The sequence below is a fragment of the Pelophylax lessonae genome (assembly GCF_965119305.1).
Source record: "Pelophylax lessonae genome assembly, chromosome: 3".
Taxonomy (NCBI): domain Eukaryota; kingdom Metazoa; phylum Chordata; class Amphibia; order Anura; family Ranidae; genus Pelophylax; species Pelophylax lessonae.
In genome coordinates, this window is record NC_138770.1 from 606,330,262 (window position 1) to 606,353,860 (window position 23,599).

General features: G+C 45.1%; 1 protein-coding gene across 1 annotated transcript in view; it reads left to right on the plus strand.

Moving 5' to 3' along the window:
- The window catches only part of LBR (lamin B receptor), a 58,078-nt gene that overhangs the window by 17,986 nt on the left and 16,493 nt on the right, over nt 1-23,599 (plus strand). Inside the window, exons 2-6 of the mRNA XM_082252618.1 lie at nt 2,413-2,592; nt 4,961-5,155; nt 5,292-5,516; nt 13,028-13,178; nt 17,125-17,318. Coding sequence (XP_082108744.1) covers nt 2,428-2,592; nt 4,961-5,155; nt 5,292-5,516; nt 13,028-13,178; nt 17,125-17,318 — 930 coding nt within the window. The 5' untranslated portion in view covers nt 2,413-2,427. The remainder of the gene's footprint in view (nt 1-2,412; nt 2,593-4,960; nt 5,156-5,291; nt 5,517-13,027; nt 13,179-17,124; nt 17,319-23,599) is intronic.

A 23,599-nucleotide genomic window follows, 5' to 3' on the forward strand; every position in this document is an offset into this window, starting at 1 on the left:
CCAAAACTGTAAATTTGATCACTGAATCATCAAACCTGTGTTTTAACCCCACATGTCCTCCAATGGGTGTATTGATCTGTCCTGTATTTATATAGAAAATATGATCAGAAATGCGCTCATGCAAAAATTTGATCGTCTTCCCTACATAAAATGAACCACAAATACATAACATAATATATACCACATTTTTCGTTTGACAGGCCATATGTTCATTTATGTAGTGTATACGTCCTGATGGTAACCTATAGGATGGCCCTTCTAAAATCCAAGGGCAGAAATTGCAATTTCCACACTTGAACATCCCTTTGGGTAATTGATCATTCTTATGAGGTCTGGCATAGTGACTGTATCAAGCTATCTCGTAGTGATTTTGCCCTCCTATATGTAACACTTGGAGAAGGTCCAAGGTACTTGCACAGTACTGGGTCATCTGTAAGGATGCTCCAATTTTTTCTAAGTATCTCATAAATCTCAGAGTGCTGTCCAGAATACGTGGTAATAAACCTCGTCCTATCATCTCCTTCCTCTCTTTCTTGTTAAAGAGTAGTTCATGACGTGTTTTTTTAATAACTTTATTGCATGCTTTGGGTAATATCGACTTAGAATATCCTTTTTGCATGAGTCTAGTTTTGAGTTTATCAGATTCTTGTTTGAAAAGGGCATCTTCTGAACAGTTTCTCCTAAGTCGGAGATATTGTGAGTATGGTAGACTATTAAGCTTTATTGTCATAAGTGAAATCTAAATTTTAGCAATCATCCCTGAAGTGACTGCCACTAAAACCTGTTGGGGAAAAAAAATGTATTCAGAAGGAAATACCTCTTCTGCTGCCTGCTCTTCGAACCACTGCTATATTGAAAATAAATTGCCAGGTAACATTTTCTTAAGCCAACGTTTCTGGATGGCTTGATCTCATATGTCCTGTTGTAATAGAGTTGGTAAGGGTGCAGCTGGCCATACAATCTGAAATATTCCTCCATCCATGCTTTAAAGCACAGATGGATGAATCTCTTTTTGCAGCTGTCAGAATACCTCAACAGTGGCTACTTCTGATCTGGATGCAGCTGTTATTCAGATGCCAATTTTCTGCTTGCCTCCTGCAATTTTCTAATTGGATGTCTTTGGGAAGGTGGCTACAGGGCCACACACGCAGGGCATTTTGGCTGGTTCATCAGGATTTGGTCAAAATTTGCATAATGGATGGCCAGCTTATAATAGAAACTGTACCATTTACAATATTTTAAACATGGTGGCATCAGAGTTTTTTTAGTACAGCTCCAAAGTAAATAACAGTTGCTCTTAAGTGCCGGTTCACACTAGGGCGACCTGTGAGGCATCTCACTGGTATTTAGGAACATAAACTTAAATAGTCAGTCAAAAAGCCTTTAAAAAAAACACTGACCTATCATTTAGCTTATGTTCACGTTTTTCATCAGAAAGATCAAAATATCTACATTGCAAGAAAAAAAAAAAAAAAACAGTAAAAAAAATCCTTAAACTCTGGTCTATGTGGTTAACAATGATTTGTTCCGCGGGACTGTGTTTGTTTATTCCTCTTGCTTTTTGACGGACACCTGTCCTTTTAATATTGTAACCCAACCACGACGATATCGAGACACGACCACGACGATACGATATCGCGATATCTTCGTTATCGTTACATCCCTATTTGTGACTGCAATGCATCTTTTAAATGGTTCTAAAGGCTCTAGGTTTTTTATACCTTAAAGTGGTTGTAAGCGTTCGATTTAAAAAAACCTGACTATACTTATGTGCAATCGTTTTGCACAGATCAGCCTTGATCCTCTTCTGGGGTCCCCTGCCAGCGCTCTAGGCCCCTCTTCTTTATCTGGTGCCCCCACGGAAAGCCGCTTGCAATGGGTGCACCCGTGAGGGCTCACTCTCGAGTCCCCCTGCTGTGTCCGTTGACACAGATAGCAGGACTCAGCCCTGCTGGGCTAGCTGCGCTCGTGCACATCACTAGATCGAATCAGGCTCAGGTAAAAAGAAAAGGGGAAGGGGGGCTGCAGCACAGGTTTTTTTTTTTTTTTCACCCTAATGCATAGAATGCATTAAGGAGAGAAACCTATGGCTTTATGACCTCTTTAATGCATTCTATGCAGTAAGGTTAAAAAAACCTGTGTGCACCCCCCCCCCCCCCCCCTTGTCATGTCATTGTAGAATGTTCACCTTGCGACAGACAACTGGGAATGCAGTTGCACAGCTGTGTGTCCATAGCTCTGACCTTATAATCTGAAAATGATCCTAAATGTATTTGTTTTCTGAAGCTGCTTATTTTGGTCTCCATCTAAGCTTTAATAATCTTTGGTCATAAAATATTTGCACTGTAAATAGTTGACATGAAAAATGTGTTCTTTCAACACTGGAGTTTCACTTTTTTATATTTTTTATAGTTAAATCTCATCAAAATGCCAAGTCAAAAATTTGACACTGGATCCGCAGTCATGGGCAGATGGCCAGGAAGCAGCCTTTACTATGAAGTACAGATTGTGGCATTTGATCCTATAACTCAGTTTTATACTGTGCAGTATAAAGATGGAACGGAGCTTGATATAAAAGAAAATGATATTCGAGTGAGTATTGGTTTTACTTGGTTACATTATAGCATCTAGTCTGATCCTTATTATTTTTCCAGGGTAAATATACGAATACCATCAGCTTTATATAGGGCTATGTTCAAAATACCTTTTTATTTCAATGATCTTAAAAGCTCTTGCTCCTTCATGTGATCTAACTCATGACATGAGGTCACATGGTCTTGGGGAGCTACAAGCTTTCACATTCCCTGTCTGGTTAAACTCAAGCTAGCCATACACAGTTCAGTTTTTTTTTTTTTTTTTTCTTCTTTCAATCAATGAGCTAAATAAAACTGAACGGATTCCCTCATCCATACACATTTGAGGTGGTTGGAGGAATCCTGCCGCTGCGCTATTGTATTCTGACAGCTAGGAGCCTCCCCCCCAGCTGTCAAATACTCAGTTCACTGCGGCAGCGTGAATCAAGCCACTTTTATTTGACATGGTAGTTGAACAGAACTCGAACAGTAGATTGACTTCTGTTCAACCGCAGTGGCTGAACGTGGAACGAAATTTGGAAGGTGCGCAGCTTAAGCTTGGTCCATCTAAGGCCAGCTTAACTGTGAGAATAAGAAATTTAGCAAAGCCGTGTGTAGAATTACTAAGAAGATAGTAAAAATTGCATACGTAAAAAAAAAATTTCCATTGTACATATGCATTTGCATGAAACAAGGTTTTTAACTGGTAGCTGCCCGAACACAGTACATTTACTGCTGCAGGGAGGCTTGGGCAAGCTGGATCACGTATGTGTGTGACATCCAGCTGAGGGGCACGCAGGACACTCCCGACTATCCAATCACTGTCGTCAAAGCTCTTTTTAATGAATTTCATTGAGGCATACGCAATTTTAAAATGTGACATATTGGGTATCTTTACTTGGTCAGTAGAAATGTTTGAATTCCTCTGCAATGGAGAATGTTTGTAATGAAGAGTTGCTGCCTGCCTTCAATACTTCTCACTACTTGTGGAAAGTCTGAAAAATTAAATGAATGTGTAGGCCTTGGCGCTACTCTATGTTGGTAATTGAATGTATGGTATGTAAATACGTATATATCTTGAGAGTGGTATCACAATCCAATAAATCAATTTGTATGCAGTATTGTAAATAAATAATCCAATGAATGCAATATTGATAAGACAGTGATACAATAACTCAATACATAGTTAATAAAAATTAAATCCAATAAAGTGCTGGTGAAACAGTGGGTAGGTGAATCAATAAATAATGCTATAAATATAGTGTTAATTGATACGTGAATGGACCAATGCCTTAGTCCACTATACTATCTCAGTGTTTAAGCAGTGAATATGTATTTAAAAATCAGTGGATATATATTTAAAAATCAAATGCAATATTGTTTCCACTCCATGAATTAGTGGAGCTAATACTTAACAGTATTACGCTATGGCACATCTATTCTCTCCCCATGGGATAACATCCAACTAAGGCCCATTTAACACCCACGGGATCCCAGCAGCCGGTGGCCCCTTTGTGTGTAGGAAACGCACATCCACACAGGACCAAGAGGGACAGACCCAACACAGAGGGATATAGGAACGCCCAGAGGGACAACTAGAAATATCTTGATACCCAGTTGCTGTGCAAGGCCCGATACCCTTTTATGGGGAAATCATTGCGGTGAGTGCAAACACAAAAAGAGGGAACAGAGCACTTCACCGGGCATAGCAAGTATCCTCATCTGCACCAGCACCATAATTAATATTTCTATATATATATATATTTTTCTTTTTTAGCAGAGACCCTATAGAATAAAATGGTGATCGTTGCAATCCTGTGTCATAACATTGATGTCTATGGCGGTCGCCTCCGGGTCGCCCCAAAGAAGCTCCGGACCCTTTTTCTAAGTCGGAGCGACTTGTGTCGCTCCTATTTGAACAGGTCCGCAGCTTCCCTATGGAAGGCGACCTGTGAGGCGACCAGGTCGCCTTAGTGTGAACGGGGACTTAATCGTGCAGCTTTAGGCCCCGTTTACACTGGGGCGACGCTACTTTGCCGGGCGACCTCATAGGTCGCGGCGCGCTGCTCGCCCCGCGACCTCGCAGCGGCTGGCATGGACTTCATAACATTGAAGTCTATGCAGGTCGCTCCGGGTCGCCCCAAAGAAGCTCCGGACCCTTTTTCTAAGTCGGAGCGACTTGTGTCGCTCCTATTAGAACGGGTCCATAGCTTCTCTATGGAAGGCGACCTACAGCGACCTCAGTGTGAACTGGGGCTTAGTGCACAATAAACAGAAGTAATTGAGTTAAAGTACCATGTTTGAGTTTTGTAATTTTTTGGATGTGTTCTTCTTTGTTGAAAGCACGGAGTGTTAATTTTCCTTTCTTGACCTATTTACTGTGGTAGACCCTGGGTGCTTTCAAAACCAAAAAAAGAAGCTCAACCTCTCCCTCCAGACGTAGAAGCCGATCTAGATCACGTTCTCCTGCCCGCACAAAGTCACCAGGCCGAACGCCGAAGAAAGTCCAGCAGCCATCTCCTGTTCCTGTCACCAGAGACAGTCGGAAAGGGGGCTTTTTAAAGGTCCATTTAACACCATTGGTATGGCTTTTTAATGCTCTAAAGCTTTTATTCTATTCACAATGGCATAATAGGAAGTCCATGTTGCTTTGCCGATTTATATTTTTCTTTAGGTGTGAAGGATGTTGGCATAACTGACTCGCTTCCTTAATTTCAGAGACTTGAAGACTATAGCATTGAAAAAAGCAATGGTGATGCAGAGGTTATTGGGGAAACTGATTTTCTCACAGAGCATTTGCGTACTAATGTGGAGAAAGATTACCTTAGGGAACCTTTGCGTAGTAACGTGAAGAGAGAGGATTACTTCAGGGAGACTTTGCATAGTAACGTGGAGAGAGAGGATTTCGTCAAGGAGTCTTTACATAGTAACGTGGAGAGAGAGGTAAGCTGCTACAATACATTTGATTTTTCCAGCATGGTTTATCATCTCTAACCTTTTCTACTTCTTTTGTCAGAACTATTTGCTCTCCCTCTGCTAGGATAAGGTCACACTTTTCATGCATACAGTCCTATCTGAGGAGAACTTCTGAAAACACGGTCGGATCCTGAAAATGTCACCTTTATCACAATTTATACATGTCCCTCACAGTTTTCTGTGCCCCATACAAAGTCTTCACCTTCTGGCCTGTATTATTAAGTTTTCACTAAGACAGGAAGTTGGAGGAAGTCACCCCCACATGGACGACTATAAAAAAAAAAATAATAAATCCTCTACAGAAAATGTCCTATTGTCTATAGACTTGGCCCCCTTTGCTTGTGGCTTGTTCCCACTGTTCTTGGAAGGCTTCCCATAGGATTTTAAAGTTTGTGAAGATTTGCATCTGTTCAGCCAAAAGAGAATTTGTGAGTCAGGGACTGATGTCGAATCGGAAGACATGACACTCAATCTGTGTCCCAGTTCATGCCAAAAGTGTTTAGTCGGATTGAGGTCAGGGTCCTGTGCAGGCCATTAGAGTTCCTCCACACCAATATCACTAAACCGTGGAACGAAAAAGAGCCTTCCACAAACTTAACACAAGGTTGGAAGTGAACATTGGGGAGAATTTATTAGATCTGTAGCAGCTGTGGATGTTCAGTTAAGCTTTTAAAATGAACGCTAAAAGCTGTTACCATGTACAGATCTTCCAGATCATGGCTGCTCCAGTTTTAAAGAGGTTGTAAACTCGTTTGAAAGTTTTTATTTTTTTTTACAACCTGCAAGAGAAACGCATAATGAGCTAGTATGCATCGCATACTAGCTCATTATGAAATACTTGCCTTACAACGAGCCCCCGCCGTGCCGCTCACTCACCTGTATGACGGGCGACATGTTCAGTCGCCCGTCTTCCGGGATCGCGGCATCCGGCCATCTGATTGGCCGGAGCCGCGGTGACGCCACGCACGCGCGCGGGAGCCGACGGTCACGGCACGGGACTCTGAAGGAACGGCACGAGCGGCCGGTCCTTCAGAGCGCATGCGCCAGTGACGTCACTGGATGCATCGAAGGTAAATATCTCCTAAACGGTGCATGTTTAGGAGATATTTACAGTACCTATAGGTACAACTTGCCGAGGAGGGTTTACTTCCTCTTTAATAAATTCCCCTCGTTGACTAAAATGTTTTTGCATGCTGTAGTATAAATTGTATCCTTCACTGGAAACACCTGAAATCGGTCATTTGGTTTTGCGGGTCCAGGCCTATGGCCTATATCATGGGTCGCCAAACTTTCTAAATAGCCAGTTTACTGCCTTTCAGACTTTAGAAGGGCCGCACTGTGGTCAGTGGGATAAGAAAATGTCCTAATAGGGAAAGTAAGCAATCCCACTTTTGGTATTGGGAGGAAGTGTGTCCCATCATTGGTACCAATTAGAGGAATAGTGCCCCATCGTTGGTGTCAGTGGCAGGAATTATGGAAGGAAGTGTCCTAAGGGCCACATCTGACCCCAGGGCCTCCGTTTGAAGACCACTGGCCCACATAATGTATATTTGCAGAAACTCAGTAGTAGTTAACTTTCCCTATCGTTCATTGACAGACACAGCTTCATATCTTCTTAGCCATTGGGTTATGCTCCTCCCATCAGGAATATGACACTAGGCAGGAAAAAGCTTTTACCACGCCTATGGGGCTGTCCCTGCAGGCATAACCCCACACACTCTGCTACAGCCCTCAGTTTTTCTGCCTAATTTAGGAGTAGGACCTAGTTCCCTGCTGGTTAGCTGTTATTTTTTGGGAGCCTTTTTTTTTTTTTGTATCTTGTTAAGTAGAGTTCCTGGAGAACTACAAGCAACAGCCAGCTGGGTTTCGAACTGGATATTCTAGATCCTTAAGGTCTCCCAGGCTGTCCAGCGAGCGTGAGCAGGTTATAGTTCCGCACTAGGCCTCGTCACGACAGAGCCCCGATGGACGAGTCCGAGAGTGGACCATCTTGCTGGGACGCGAAGGACCTGGAACGCCCTAAGTCGCAGCGTTCCCCCCCCCCCCCCCATTTCCCCCCATTTCTCCCGTGGTCTTGGGGTGGACGTGGGCTCCCTCCATGAAATAGTCGGACCCTTGGGTCTCCCTTGGTTCCCCTGGCCTCTTGGACATAACTGGCCCTGCTATCAACTGCCCCCTCCCAATACAAGTTCCTACCTTTTTTGGGGGTTTTTTTTCTGGTGGGGCCCCTTCCTGGGAGTCATCCAATGCCTTTGTCGGTGACCCCCCTGGGGGTCCTGGAGACCTTATGGTGTGCCGTGGGGGCCTCCATTTTGCTGTAGACTTGCTCTGCATTGCCAGAATCCCTCATTGTATTGTATGGGCAGCCATTTTATAAATCTTCCCCATAGGAATACACGGGGCTGCCATTTTCTTGTGGTCCATGGTTGTGGACAGCATATGCAAGGCTAAAGACACTCTAGGCATGACCCAGGTGCTTTCACTTCCTGTGTCAGATCATTTCTCTCTGCTGTACAGATCGTTCCTGCAAGCCTCCTGATCTGTGTGGTAAAATTGGGTCTCTTGTGGGTTTCCTCACACACCCTGACAAACATACTGTGTTAGAATGGGACTTCTGTACCGCCAGTGCAGCGGTGTGATCACGTTTTTGCGACTAAAGTGACACTACATCTTTTTAAAATTAGTGAACATGGAGTCCCAGGACAAAATTTCACCTACAGACCCCCCCTCAGTGCGACTGCGGAACCTTCTGGGTCGCAGCTCTTACAGCAGTTTTGGAAAGCCTAGTATCAAAAGTGGATTTTGTGTTAAAAAAAAACACTAGCCGTAAGCACCTTTTGCCTTCACCCCCCCCCTTATTTGTATCTTCAGATTCAGAGGCAAATGTGGCTGCCGCAGACGCATCCCACCCTGGTGGCTCTGTCATTTTGATGGCGAAGAGGACCTGTCCTGGTCAGCCGCTGCGCAGGAAAGCGCATTGGTGGAAGCAGGTGTATTTTGGCACCCGCAAATCCCAGAAATCGGGCAAAGTGTTCCCTTGTTCTCAACTTTTTGACAATAGTGTCAGTGAACAGTGGGGGTCCATTAAGCACATGCTAGTGATGCCCAAGCGTTTAAATGCTATTATCCCTTCGGATAAGGTTTCCACTCTGCGGACCGTGCCACCAAAGGTGGATCATCCTGTTTCCGGACTGAATAAGCCTACTGTGGTCCCGGTGGAAGAATCCCCGGCCTTTATGGATCCCGTTGTTAGACGAATTAAGTCTGTCCCGCCATTTTTATGGAATACTGTACTCCATATTGAAACCAATTTTTGTGACCACCCTGGTTTCGCAGACCGTCACTGAATGGGTGAAATTACTAAAAGGTGTCTTGGAAACTGAACAGCTCTCCCCGGGGCTGATTGAGCTCTTGGATCAAATGGCTCAAGCCCTTCTGTATATATGCAATGCTTTTCTGGGTGTGGCTCCAGTGGTAGGGGTGGGGATTGCTAATAGACGCATGGTGTGGCTAAAAAGCTGGTCTTCAGACCAGGCTTCTAAAAGGCTCTTTCTGACCTTCCCTTTACGGGGAGAGGTTGTTTGGATCCTCCCTGAATGAGTTGATCAAAGGCCTTACGGATGGGAAGAGTACTCTTCTTCCTCAATCCTCTAAGGGCAAGGCACCATGTGCTAGACCGGGGACCTTCTTTCACTGCTCATAGGCAGTACCCCCAGGTCGCAAGAAAAGGGAAAGCCATTCAGGTCTTCTGGGACTTCCAAGAAGATGTGGTCAGGCAAACCGAAGTCAGGCCAATACGGATCTACTGAAAAATCCTCGTCGGCATGAAGGGGCGCCCTCACCCGATTCTGGGGTGGGGGGATGTCTTTGCTTCTTTCCGGAACGTTGGACTTCCTTGTTTCAGGACAAATGGGTTGGTGAACTGATCCGATTGGGGTACAAGATCGAATTCTGGTCTCATCCAACGGACAGGTTTTTCCCATCCAATCTGCGCCTATCTCCAGACCGTTTAAGGGGTCTCCGAGAGGCGGTACAAGATCTGCTGTCGCAAAGGGTGATTGTGCCTGTTCCCTCTACGGAACTTTTTCAAGGGTTTTATTCTAACCTGTTTACTGGGCCCGGGAAAGAAGGCCAAAGTGCATCCAATCCTGGACCTCAAGACTTTGAACCGCTTTGTGTGGGTACAGAGGTTTCGATTGGAGTCCATTCGCAGAGTAGTGGCGTCCCTACACCAGAGAGACTTTTTGACCTCCATTGATATCAAGGACGCATATCTACACATCCCTATCTACCCTTGACCCACCAGCATTTTCTCTGATTCGCTATAGGAGAGGAGCATTATCAATTTGCGGTGTTACCCTTTGGTCTTGCCTCCGCCCCGAGGGTCTTCACCAAGGTGCTGGCATTACTGCGCCAACAGGGGATTTTGGTTCTGGGGTACCTGGACGATCTCCTATTGAGGGCGGACTCTCACTCAGTCCTGTTTGGGCGATTTGACTGTCACTGTTCAAACACTGCAAGAGTTCGGTTGGAACATCAAAAAAAATCTGCCCTGATACCTTCAATGAGACTGGATTATCTGGGCCTGACTCTGGACTCCGCTTTGGTGAGGGTCTTTCTTCCCCCCGGACAAGTTGCAAAAATTGCAGGGGGAGATCTAGTTGTTAGCAAACAATCTCTCCTCTGCGGACTTTCATGCGGGCCTTGGATCTGCTCTTCTGTGGTGGCTTCACTCATCAGCACTTTGCCAAGGCAAGTCCTACCTGCCGTTGTATTGGACGGTGGTTACCACGGACGCCAGCCTGTCAGAGTGGAGAAGAGTGCTGGGGAAACTCTGCACCCAGGGGTCATGGACGGTGGAGGAGTCTAAGCTGCCGATAAATATCTTGGCGCTCAGAGCAATAACGCTTTGGCTGAGTCATTGGTCGGCTCGTCTGCAAGGTTGCTCTGTCCGGATTCAGTCGGACAATGCCACGGCCCTGGCAAACATCAATCATCAAGGGGGCACCAAGAGTGTCTTGGCGGCCTAGGAGGTGGCCGAGATTCTGGATTTGGGTGGAGAAGTTTGTTTCAGCTCTTTCTGCTGTGCACATCCCAGGGATGGAAAACTGGCAGGCGGATTACCGAAGTCATCAGGTGTTGGATCAGGGGGAGTGGTCCCTGCATCCGGAGGTGTTTCAACTCCTGTGTGTCTGGTGGGGGACACCCTCTGTTGACCTGTTTGCTTCTCATCTCAACAAGAAGGTTTAGAGGTTTGTGGCCAGGTGAAGGGATACTCTGGCCGACACCACAGACGCACTGGTGGCTCCTTGGGGGTCAGTATCAGCTGATCTATGCGTTTCCTCCGCTGAAACTCCTGCCAAAGCTGCTGCGCAGAATAGGTGGAAGGGATTCCAGTCATTCTGGTAGCCCCAGACTGGCCTCGCCGGTCTTGGTACGCAGACCTGGTAAGGTTGGTCGCCGATGCTCCTTGGAGGTTTCCTCTCAGGGAAGATCTGCTGTCTCAAGGGTCGATCTTCCATCCTGCTTTACAGTCGCTGTCTTTAACTGCGTGGCTGTTGAAAGCCAGGTATTGAAGGATAGAGGTCTTTCTGACTCTGTGATCCCTACACTGTTGAAGGCCAGGAAGTCTACTTCCAGGAAGATCTTCCACTGTACGTGGAAATCGTACATTTCATGGTGTGAATCGTTGGAAGTGCACCCTCGCTTGTATTGGTAGCTAGGGTTTTGGCTTTTCTTCCACAAGGACAGTGTTTGGGTTTGGGCACTATCAAAGGCCAGCTGTCGACTTTGGCAGTGTTTTTCCAACGCCCTTTTTAGCTATGCATGCCCTGATTCGCACTTTTATTCAGAGGGTGTGTCATATGGCGCCTCCGAGACGAACCCCATTACCTCCGTGGGATCTGAATTTGGTGTCATCGGTTCTTCAAAAACCTACCTTTTAAAAACGGGGAGATTCCCCTGCTTACATTCTCAGAAGGTTGCCTTTTTTGTGGCAATCACTTCTGCCCGTAGGGTGTCTGAACTGTGGCATTGTCTTGCCTTTCACCTTATCTGGTGGTCCACCGAGATAAAGTGGTGCTTCAACCTAATCCGTCGTTTCTTCCTAAGGTGGTTTCTGATTTCCATTTGAATGAAGACATTGTGCTGCCTTCACTCTGTTCTAAGCCCAAGCATCCCAAGGAAATTGCTTTGCATTCTTTGGATGTGGTTCGGGCAATTAGAGTTTACCTGGTCTCTACGGAATCTTTCAGGAAATCAGACTTTGTCCTTACCGAAGGATCTCAAAGGGTTGGCTGCATCTGCTGCGACCATATCCAGATGGATCAGGCAGACGGTTCAGACTTATTCACTGAAGGGTCAGGTTCCTCTTTCCCAGTGAATGCACATTCTACTAGAGCAGTGATCCTCAAACTATGGCCCTCCAGCTGTTGCGAAACTACACATCCCGTGAGGCATAGTAAAACTCTGACATTCAGACATGACAAGGAATGATGGGAATTGTAGTTCCTGAACAACTGGAGAGCCATCGTTTGATGACTCCTGTACTAGAACATTGAGTGCCTTTTGGGCTATTCGCCATCAGGCATCAGTGTTGCAAGTTTGCAAGGCGGCAACTTGGTTGTCAGTGCACACGTTTACAAATTTCTACAAGGTAGATGTGTGGGCATCTTCGGGTGCCTCTAAGACCTGTCTCGTGAATAAATATTCTTATATATTCCCTACTGCAGACTGTTTCACTAAGATTGGTATATGCTTTTAAAAAGAAATTAATCAAAAATAACTCATTATACTCGTTCAGAATAATATTCTCGAACGTGTAGAACGCACAACAGGTCGCAAGGTTTTGTAGGCTGCTGTTTAAAAGAGATCTTTTGTTCTCTTTGAGGGTGTATGCTTTTTCTAGGTGAGCTCCAGTTATTCCTGGTTGGCTAGGTTTAGCCTTTAGGGAATTATGTTCTTCTTTGCGTTTTTTCCCACCCCTTATGAAAATACTGCTTTGGAACATCCCAATGGCTAAGAAGATATGAAGCTGCGTCTATCAATGAACGATAGAGAAAACTGGATTTTTGACTTACGGTAAAATCATTTTCTCTGAAGTTCATTGACAGGCGCAGCACCCGCCCCTCTACTTATGAGTGGAATGGAATTGTTGTCTTCTAAACGCTGCTTGCAATGAAACTGAGGGCTGTAACAGTGTGTGGGGTGTTTTCTGCAGGGACAGCCCTATAGGCGTGGTGAAAGCTTTTTCCTGCCTAGTGTCCTATTCCTGATGGGAGGAGCATAACCCAATGGCTAAGAAGATATGAAGCTGCCTCTTTCAATGAACTTCAGAGAAAAGGATTTTACGGTAAGTCAAAAATCCCGTTTATCTCAAGGAATGCTCATGGGAAGACCTTCTTTTGCCTTTGTCTTTAGCTCTAACTTGGGTGTTGTATCTATATCTAGATCTATAATTTTTTAATTCATTTTTACAGGTGAAAGTGGTGGAAGAGATTGTGAGAAGTGATAGAGTCTTGCGGTATAAGCGTAGGAAAGAGGATTACGTAGAAAAAGAATCGAACAACATAGAAGTTGTTCAAGCAAAGCCAGCTGAGGAGAGTCATTTGGAGTTTGGCAGTGCAATAGGTAAGTCTTCATTTATTAAACTGCCTTTTTTTTTTTTTCCCCTCTTTACCCTAGTATTCTATGAGTGATTCTATTTTACGGAAATGATTCTTGCGCTGTCGTGGGAACATTGTATACAATTCTACCCTTGATGCTGCTCATATGGTAACTGGTACCTCAAACAGTTTAGACAGTGGTGGGGGGGGGTATTGCGCTTCAAGGGTGGTAATTGCGACTTACAGTGGTGATCGAAAGTTTGGCCACCCCAGGTAAAAATTTGTATTAATGTGCATAAAGAAGCCAAGGAAAGATGGAAAAATCTCCAAAAGGCATCAAATTACAGATTAGTCATTCTTATAATATGTCAATAAAAGTAAGATTTTATTTCCATCATTTACACTTTTAAAATTACAGAAAACAAAATGGCATCTGCAAATGTTTGGGCACCCTGCAGAGTTAATATCTTGTACTGCCCCCTTTGGCTTGTTTGAGGTATCTTTGCCCATTCTTCCTTACAAAAGCCTTCCAGTTCTTTGAGATTTCTGGGCTGTCTGTCACGCACTGCTCTTTTAAGTCTATCCATAGATTTTCAATTATGTTGAGGTCAGAAGATTATGAAGGCCATGGCAAAACCTTCAGTTTATGCCTCTTGATGTAATCCCCCGTGGATTTCGAGGTGTGTTTAGGATCATTATCCATTTGTAGAAGCCATCCTCTCTTTAACTTAAGCTTTTTCACAGATGGCATCAAGTTATTATTATTATTATTATTATACAGGATTTATATAGCGTCAACAGTTTGCGCAGCGCTTTACAATGTGAAGGAAGACAATAGTTACAATACAGTTCAAAACAGGAGGAACTAGAGGGCCCTGCTCGTTAGAGCTTACAATCTAGAAGGGAGGGTCAAGTGAAACAAAAGGCAATAACTGTGGGGGATGGGTTGATGGAGAAAAAGGAGGTACATTTGTAAGTTACCATCCAAAATTTGCTGAAATCTTATTGAATCCATTTTTCCTTCTACTCGTGAGATGTTCCCTGTGCCACTGGCTGCAATACAACCCCAAAGCATGATTGATCCACCCCCATGCATAACAGTTGGACAGAGGTTCTTTTCATTAAATTCTGTGCCCCTTCTTCTCCAAACATACCTTTGCTCATTCCGGCCAAAAAGTTCAATTTTAACCTCATCGGTCCACAGAACTTGTTTCCAAAATGCATTAGGCTTGTCTATATGTTCATTTGCAAAGTTCAAACGCTGATTTTGGTGGTGAGGACGTAGAAGAGGTTTTCTTCCGATTACTCTTCCATGAAGACCATATTTGTACAAGTATCTCTTTATAGTGGATTAGTGTACCACAACTCCAGTGTCTGCCAGATCTTTCTGGAGGGATCGTGCAGTCAAACATTGGTTTTGAATTTTTTTTCTCACAATCCTGCGAGCTGTTCTGTCTGATATTTTTCTTGGTCTTCCAGATCTTGCTTTAACTTCCACGGTTCCTGATGAATGCAATTTCTTAATTACATTCCGAACAGACGATATTGACATCTGAAAACTAGGGATGCACCGATCCGATATTCGGATCGGAAATCAGGGCCTGATCCGGACAAAATAGCTGAATCGGAGATCGGTAAAATTTAGCCGTCCCACGGGCCGATCTGGTTTTTGCTGAGTAACGGCTCAGCCATCCCTTACTAGGTGCAGTAATAGTATGGAACGGGAGCCGCTACTTCCTGTATAGGTTTGGCTCACAGGCGGAGTGATATCAGATGCACTCCGCCTGTGAATGGAGGAGCCACACACATGAAGCAGCGGCTTTGCTCTGTACTGCAGCCGCTTGCTTTGTGTGTAGCTCCGGATCGGTTCCGTATCGGTATCGGCGATTTCACAACGCCAGGTATCGGCTCCAAAAAAGTCGGATCAGTGCATCCCTACTGAAAACGCTTTGCTATCTTCTTATAGCCTTCTCCAGCTTTGTGAGCGTCAGCTATTTTCAGTTTGTTTTCTAGGCAACTGCTTAGAAGATCCCATGGTGCTGATTGTTGGGGCAAGGTCAGATGAGTCTGGGCATTTAAAACCTTTGAGATTGACATCACCTGGTGTTCCCAGACGATGATTGAGAACAATCCATGACACTGGCAGGTCTCAGCCTTGCAAAGGGGGCAGTGCATGCTATAAATTCTGCTTTTTTGCAGATGCCATTTTTTTATTTTCTGTAATTTTGAAAGTGTCAATGATGGAAATAAAATCTAACTTTTGTTGACATATTAGAAGAATGTCTAATCTGTAATTTGATGTCTTTTGGAGATTTTTCCATCTTTCCTTGGCTTCTTTCTGCACATTAATACACATTTTTACCTGGGGTGCCCAAACTTTCGATCACCACTGTATAATCTCAGGGTATATCTTCCCTATTCAAAAACTTATAAATATTCAATAATTGTACAGTAATAAATATGTGCACTATTGGATATTAAATATACGAAATTTGATAAATAATAAATATGTGCACTATTAGATCTTAACCGCAAATATCGATCATGTGCAATTATAGGTAAAACAATAATTAATAGAATAAATGTGCACTGTGATATGTTATAAATCATGTATCTAAAAATAAAGTGAATTAGTATCACCTATGAAGTGTAAAGTGCATAAATATACATAAATATAAAGTGCATAGAACTCAGTACATTGTGGGATTGTGCAATAATGCTAGTATAGTATACAGTAATTCTTCCAGGTGCAAGTGCTCATAATCACAAAATAACTTGTATTGTTGTTGTTCCAATTGATTCTACATATTAAGACAAAATTAATCCATATTAGACAAAGGTGCTTCAGTGTCCAGATATGGAAAAGTGACAATGTCCCATTTTTCCACTCCAGTGGATTATAATGGATCTCTTCCACCTCTAAACCTTGTGAATAATAGTGTTCTTCAGTGACAGCCACTTCTAGGTGTGCTAACCACTCACCTTAATAATGGCGCAAATAATGTGCCTCTGGTATCATTGCCAGACCCATTTTCCACTCCTGTCTCAGCTTGGTTGTATTTTCAGCTTAGTGTGGGACTGCGAGTGCTCTTTCACCTCTCTGGGGTACAACAGATCTTTGTACACCGTTATCTCTTTTCCTCTGCCTCGTATCTCAAAATAATGGGGCCATCATGGTGTAGTATTTAAAACGTTTATTGCTTAAAAAACATTGTAACTTACAATTTAAGATCACTTTCTGCTGCCTGTTTGTGTGCCGTGGGACTCGCGTCTGTGTCCCGTAACGTCACTTCCGGTAGTGTGCTCCCGTGTACGCCCTACGCGTTGCGTCTCGTTACCACGCGACTTCTTCAGGGTATCCAAGTCTTCAGGAGATTATAAGTCGCAATTACCCCCCTTGAAGCGCAGTACCCCCCCCCACCGTTCTGCGTGATGGTTTGCTTTACAGGTACAGGCTAGTTCCTTAAAATGTTCTGTTTAGTGATCATGAGCAAACAAGCTTCCAATGATGACAGTGGGAGACATGTATGGCAAATCAGTGGCCATCTCCATCCAGATTTTTCAGTTTTCTAGTTGCTGTCTGCTTAAATACTATATTGATATTGTTCTCCTGGTGTAAAATCCCCAGAAGGTTTTCCATATCTTCTGACTTTCACATAATTATTGTACTTGATTTCCTAAAATGACTAATGTATTATGACCTGGGGAACGGTCAATACCAATGGTATAAATGGTAAAATATGTATAAAATGCTACCTGCATGGCTGTCAGTGATTAAAAAAACAAAAAATTGGCTTTTCTCCCTTTCGTTTACTGCATGCATCGTATGGCCTGTGATTAAAAATGATAAAGTCAGATCTGGCCAGCCAATTAACATTTTCAGATTGAGGCAGCAAACCATAGTAGCATTTGTTCTCTAATAAATCTGTTTCACAAGCTAATTTTTTTTATATTTTTTTCTTCTTTTTAAGGAACATTTTTTATGACCCTGACTTTGCTTCCATTGTTGTACTATTTGCTGTATCAGTGTACTCAGAAGAATGCGTCACTCCTACATTTCTACCCTCACTGGTCACTGGCTGAATTGTGGAATCCTACAGTTTTGGGATATTTTACTTTGTGGGTGCTTTTGAATATAGTATTCTACCTGCTTCCCATTGGAAAGGTGAGGACTTTACAATAGTTATGTGGAATTTTGGTATGTAAAGTGTCTTTTTGAACTTACAATCAAGCTTACCTGTAGGTTCAATGAATATCTCAAGTATGCACTGCTTAGGAGATATTCACATCAGCAATAGCCAATGGTGTCACCCGCGCATGTGCAGTGATGCTCTGCATTCAGGGCAGGCAGTATGAAGTGGAATGCAGAGCGCCGCAATTGGGGGTTCCCACGCTTATGAGCGGGAGGGATGTTATTGCGGATCTGGCCATTTAAGCGGCCGGAGCCCACAAACTTAGGAAGAAGACCGGGTGAAGACAGAAGCTCCAGGAGAACTGTGACAGCGCTACGCTGGAGAGCTCCATTTGCAGGTGAGTTTATCATAATGCGCTAGTATGCCGTGCTAATTAGCATGTTCTGTAGTAAACCTGCAGGGGGCCCCAAATGTTTTTTTTTTTTTTTTTTTTTTTTTTTTACGGTTTACTACAACTTTAAGCAATGAAGCAACCTTACTTCCTGTTAAGCTTTGATGACGTAGTAAGATTTTTTAATTTGTCAGATGTCTGTCAGGCAAGTCTTTTTCATGTTTTCTTCTGCAAACTAAACAGCAATTTTACTTTGCAATTATCCATCACTTTGATTGCAATGAAAAACCTGACCACAGATTCAAGCCGCTTGTGTGTATGTGTGTGTGTGTATATATGTGTGTGTGTGTATATATATATATATATATATATATATATATATATATATATATATATATATATATATATATATATATATTTACACACATGCGCACACACTGCCTTAAAGTATTCATACCCCTTGATATTTGCCACATTTTTTCAAGTTACAACCAAAAGCGTAAATTTATTTTTTTGGGATGTTATGTGGGACCAACACAAAGTGGTACAAAATTGTGAAGTTGAAGGGAATGATAAATGGTTTTCAAAATGATTTACACTGAATACAGTGTGGTGTGCATTTGTATTCAGCCCCCCTGGGTCAATACTTTGTAGAACCACCTTTCACTGCAATTACAGCTGCAAGTCTTTTTGGGTATGTCTCTACCAGCTTTGCACATCTAGAGAGTGACATTTTTGCCCATTCTTTGCAAAATAGCTCAAGCTCTGTCAGATTGGATGGAGAGCGTCTGGACAGCAATTTTCAAGTCTTGCCACATACTCTCAATTGAATCCTGATCTAGACTTTGACTGGACCATTCTAACACATGAATATGCTTTAAACTAAACCATGCCCTCTAGTTCCTCCTGTTTTGAACTGTATTGTAACTGTATTGTCTTCCTTCACATTGTAAAGCGCTGCGCAAACTGTTGGCGCTATATAAATCCTGTATAATAATATTCCATTGTAGCTCTGGCTGTATGTTTAGGGTTGTTGTCACGCTGGAAGGTGAACCTCCGCCCAAGTCTCAAGTCTTTTGCAGACTCTTAACAGGTTTTCTTCCACGATTGTCCTGTATTTGGCTCCATCCATCTGACCAGCTTCCCTGTCCTTGCTAAAGAAAAGCATCTCCACAACATGATGCTGCCACCAACATGTTTCACGGTGGGGATGGTGTGTGTGTGTTCAGGGTGATATGTAGTGTTTTCCGCTGCACATAGTGTTTTGCTTTTAGGCCAGAAAGTTCAATTTTGGTCTCATCTGACAAAAGCACTTTCTTTCACTTGCTGTGTCCCCCATATGGCTTCTAGCAAACTGCAAACGGGACATCTTACTCTTCCATAAAGGGCAAATTTGTGGAGTGCATGAATAATAGTTGTCCTGTGGACAGATTCTCTCACCTAAGCTGTGCAGCTCCTCCAGAGTTACCATGGGCCCCTTAGCTGCTTCTCTGAATAATGCTCTCCTTGCCTGGAGAGCATTTCCTCTATTTCATACAGAGCTGTTCTCTGCTCAAAGAAAAAGAAAAAAAAAACCTCCAGCAAATGTTTATCAACATTGTTAAGGCTGCAGTATAGCTATAAACACAATGCTTCAGTTCCGGTTCACACTTGTGCGATGCGGGAAGGCTGCGAATTTGAAAGACTGCGAGTTCACACTGCCATATGCGATATGCAGGGGGTGTCAATTAAATGTTAACGACACCCCCAGTTTGATCGCATATCGCAGTGCGATCTGACAGTTCGCACAGGATCGGATCGCACAAGTGTGAACCACAATGCGATCCGATCCTGATGCGGCTGGAAAAAGGGTCCTGTGCGTCTTTTGTGCGGGTGCAGTGCGAATTTCAGCCATACAAAGTGTATGGCTGAATTTGCATACACACATCCGATCGCATGTAATGAAGGAGCAGTGCGCTCCGAATTACATGCGATCGCCGCACTCGCAAGAGTGTCAACCGGCCCTTACGATGTATAGTTTTGTTCTTTAAGACCGCGTTCACACTAGTCCGGCTTGGACCGCAACTTGTCAGCCTGACAAGTCACGGTCCGTCACGCTCCCATTGTGCGGTACAGGAGCCGTTCTAAAAGGAGCGACAAGTCGCTCCGACTTAGAAAAAGAGTCCTGTACTACTTTGGGGCGACCTGGAGGCGACTTGCATAGACATTCATTTTATGAAGTCCGTGCAAGTCACGCCGAGGTCGCGCTGCACGCGACTTCACAGGTTGCCCCCTAAGTCAGAGCGACGTAGTGTGAACCGGCACTTAGATCAATGAGCTTCTGTCTGTGAGGGCAGTTTAACCTCTTAACTAAGCATTTTCTCTTTCGTTCATTGATGGGACACAGCTCATGATCTTCATAACCATTGGGTTATACTGTCCCCTACAGGAGTAGGACACTAGGCAAAAAAGAATCTGGCTACGCCTAGGGGCAGTCCCAGGGGGTGTAATCCCTCTCCCTGCTTTAAGTACTCAATTTTTCTTTTCTGCCTAGTCAGGAGTAATGACCTAGTTCATTGCTGAGATCTCTGGTCCTGGCAAATATTTTCTTTTTAGATTTTTTTCTCCTGGATTTTTCCTGTGAGATCTACAGTCAACTGCCGGAGTGGGGGACGGGCTGGATAATCTGGATCCAGTGGTCATCCCAGTCTGGCCAGCGAGCGTGCGCAGACCTCAGCTCTGTGTTAGGTCGGCCACGACATAGCCCCACTGGACGAGGCGAGTTAAACGCCTCACGAGATCGCATACGACTGGGTCTCGGCCCGAATCAGTGTTCCTCCTGGCCGACAGCCCCCACTTTGGTGGTGAGGGCTTCTGTCTGGAGCGGTGCCCACCCGATTCCTGGTATGGTAAGTGGCTGCCCCCCCTCTCCCCCTGGAGGGTTTTGGGGTGGGCGTGGGCCACTCCTTGGGACAGTCCCTGCCTTCCCAACAGGCAGCCCCCCTGTCATATGTCCCCCATCGTACCCTCTCCACTTACACTGGGGCTGTTTGGGTGGTCTGGTCCACCTCCTGGGGTGGGGGCAGAGCAGGGCATGTCACTATACTGGGGGGGGGGTGTACTATCTGGCTCTGACTCTGGACTTGGCTTTAGCCAGAGGGATCCTTCCTCTGGATAAACTCTGGAAATTGGAATTTTATTCCTGCTGTCCAGCAGAAGGTCATCCCCCCCCCCCCCCCCCCCAGACTTGCATGTGGGTGCTAGGCCTGATGGTGTCTACCTTTTGTGGAGGTTCCACTTGCACGGTTCCTTACAAGATCCCTGTAAAAGGGAGATTCTGGCCAAATGGGACACGACACCGTAGTCTCTGGACAATCAAATCCGGCTGAGTCAGAGAACGAAGGACTCCCTGATATGGTGGCTTCGTTCTCCGGCTCTTCGTCTGGGTAATTCCTTCCTCCCCTTGTAATGGCCAGTGGTCACCATGGATGCCAACCTGTTCGGCTGGGAAGGCGTCCTCGTCAAACATTCTGCTCAGCAGGGCATCTGGAAACTGGAAGAGTTCAGCCTACCGATCAATGTCTTGGAACTCTGAACTATCAGACTGTGTCTGGACCATTGGACGGATCGTATTCAGGGATGCCCATTCAATCCGATGCCACGGATGTGGCTTATGTCAATCCCCAGGGGGGAACAAGGGGGGGGGGGTTGAGCAGAAATTGGCCTAGTGTCAGCTTTGACGGTCTTTTTTCAAGGACCCTTGGCCACAAGCTCCCTGGTATGTTTTTTTTCTTCAGGGTGTCCGATGTTTGGTTCCTCCAGTGCAGTCTTAGTTGCTGCCTTGGGACCTCAATTTGGTGCTTTCGGTCCTCCAGAAGCCTCCCTTTGAGAATCTTCGGGAGATTCCCTTGCTTACACGGTCTCAGAAGGTGGCGCTTTTGGCGGTGATTACCTCTGCGTGCAGGGTGTTGGAACTGGCGGCGTTATCCTGTCCACCTTACCTGGTAAAATCACAGAGATAAGGTGGTTCTTCACCCATGTCTGTCGTTCCCCGCCCCCCATTGTGTTGCCTTCTTTGTGTCCCAGGCCTAAACATCCGAAGGAAATTGACTTGCATGCCTTGGATGTGTTCTGGGCAATTGGGGTGTACCTTGCAGCTACGAGGTCTTTCAGGAAGTCACTCAATATTTGTGCTCACGGATGGGCCTTGGAAAGGGTCTGCTTCCTCTGGGACCATTTTCCAGATGGATCAGACAGGCGGTGATTCAGGCCTATTCCATCAAGGGTCAGGTTCCTCCTTTCCTTGTTACAGCGCACTCTACTCAGGCTCTTAGTGTCTCCTGGGCCTTCCATCATCTGGAGTCAGCGACGCAGGTTTGCAAGGCGGCCACCTGGCCTTCGGTGCACACTTTCACAATGTTCTATAAAGGGGATGTGTTTGCATCCTCTTTGAGGGTGTATTGTTTTTTTCTGGTGGGCTCCAGTTGTTTTGGTTGAGCTCCTGTTGTCTGGTTGGCTACTGTTAAGCCTTGGGAATTTATTTGCTGTTCCCACCCCATGTTTAACACTGCTATGGGACATCCAAATGGTTATCAGGAATGGAAGATCAGGAGCTGTGTCCGTCAATGAACGAAAGAGAAAATGGGATTTTGGCCGTGAAATCCATTTCTCTGATCATTGACGGACACAGCACCCACCCCTCTGGAGTTGTAATTCTTCTGACACTGCTTGTAACTAAACGGAGTACCTTGAGCAGGGAGAGGGAATATACCCCCTGGGACTGCCCAGAGGCATAGCCAGATTCTTTTTCTGCCTAGTGTCCTACTCCTGTAGGGGGCAGTATAACCCAATGGTAATCAAGATCAGGAGCTGTGTTCGTCAATGAACATCAGAGAAATGGGTTTTACGCTAAGTCAAAAATACCATTTTCTTTTTTGTACACTGACGGGCACAGCTCCAGAATCTTCTTGACCATTGGGTTATGCTGCCCCCTTCAGGAGTAGGACATTAGGCAGAAAAAGAATCTGGGACATGCCTATGGGCAGTCCCAGGGGGTATATTCCCTCTCCCTGCTCAAGGTACTCAGGCAGTAATAAGCTTTACCATGCCTATGGGGCAGTCCCAGAGGGTATACTCCCAATTCCTGCTATAGTCACCTAGTTCCTTGCTGGGATTTCTGGTCCTAGCATCTTTTATTTTTTTTTAAATGGATTTTTTCTTTTATTTTCCGTTCCTGTGAGAACTACAATCAATTGCTGTACTGGGTGACAGACTGGATATTCTAGATCCTTGGTCTCCCCAGTCCGGCCAGCGAGCGCGTGCAGACCTCAGCTCCGCGCTAGTTTGGCCACGACATAGCCCCACTTGACGGGGGCTGGCCTGCGAGTTAAATGTCTCATGAGGACGCATGCGACCTGGTCCAGGCCTGAGTGGCAGCGTGCCTCCTAGCCTGCAGCACCCCAAATTCCAGTGGAGAGTTGGTCTGCCTGGAGCGGTGCCCACCTGGTTCCATTGTATGGTAAGTAGTACACCCCCCCCCCCCCCCCCATTGCCTGGGGGACAGGCCTTGGACCAAGGAGTTTGGTCACTTCATCCGGAGGTGTTTCATCAGCTGTGTCTCCGGTGGGGAACCCCTGAAGTGGCTCTGTTGGCCTCTGGTCTCAATAGGAAGGTGCAGGGAATCGTGGCAAGGTGTTGGGATCCTCTAGCCTGCACCACGGACACACTGGTGGCTCCTTGGGGCAAGTACTGTCTGATATATGCCTTTCCCCCCTCTCAAACTTTGCCGAGACTTCTGTGAAGGATCGAGGCAGAAGGAATTCCGGTCATCCTTGTGACCCCAGACTGGCCTCGCCGGTCTTGGTACGCGGATCTGGTACGGCTGGTCGCTGATGTCCCTTGGCAAATCGCTCTCCGAGAAGACCTTGTAGCCCAAGGGCCGAT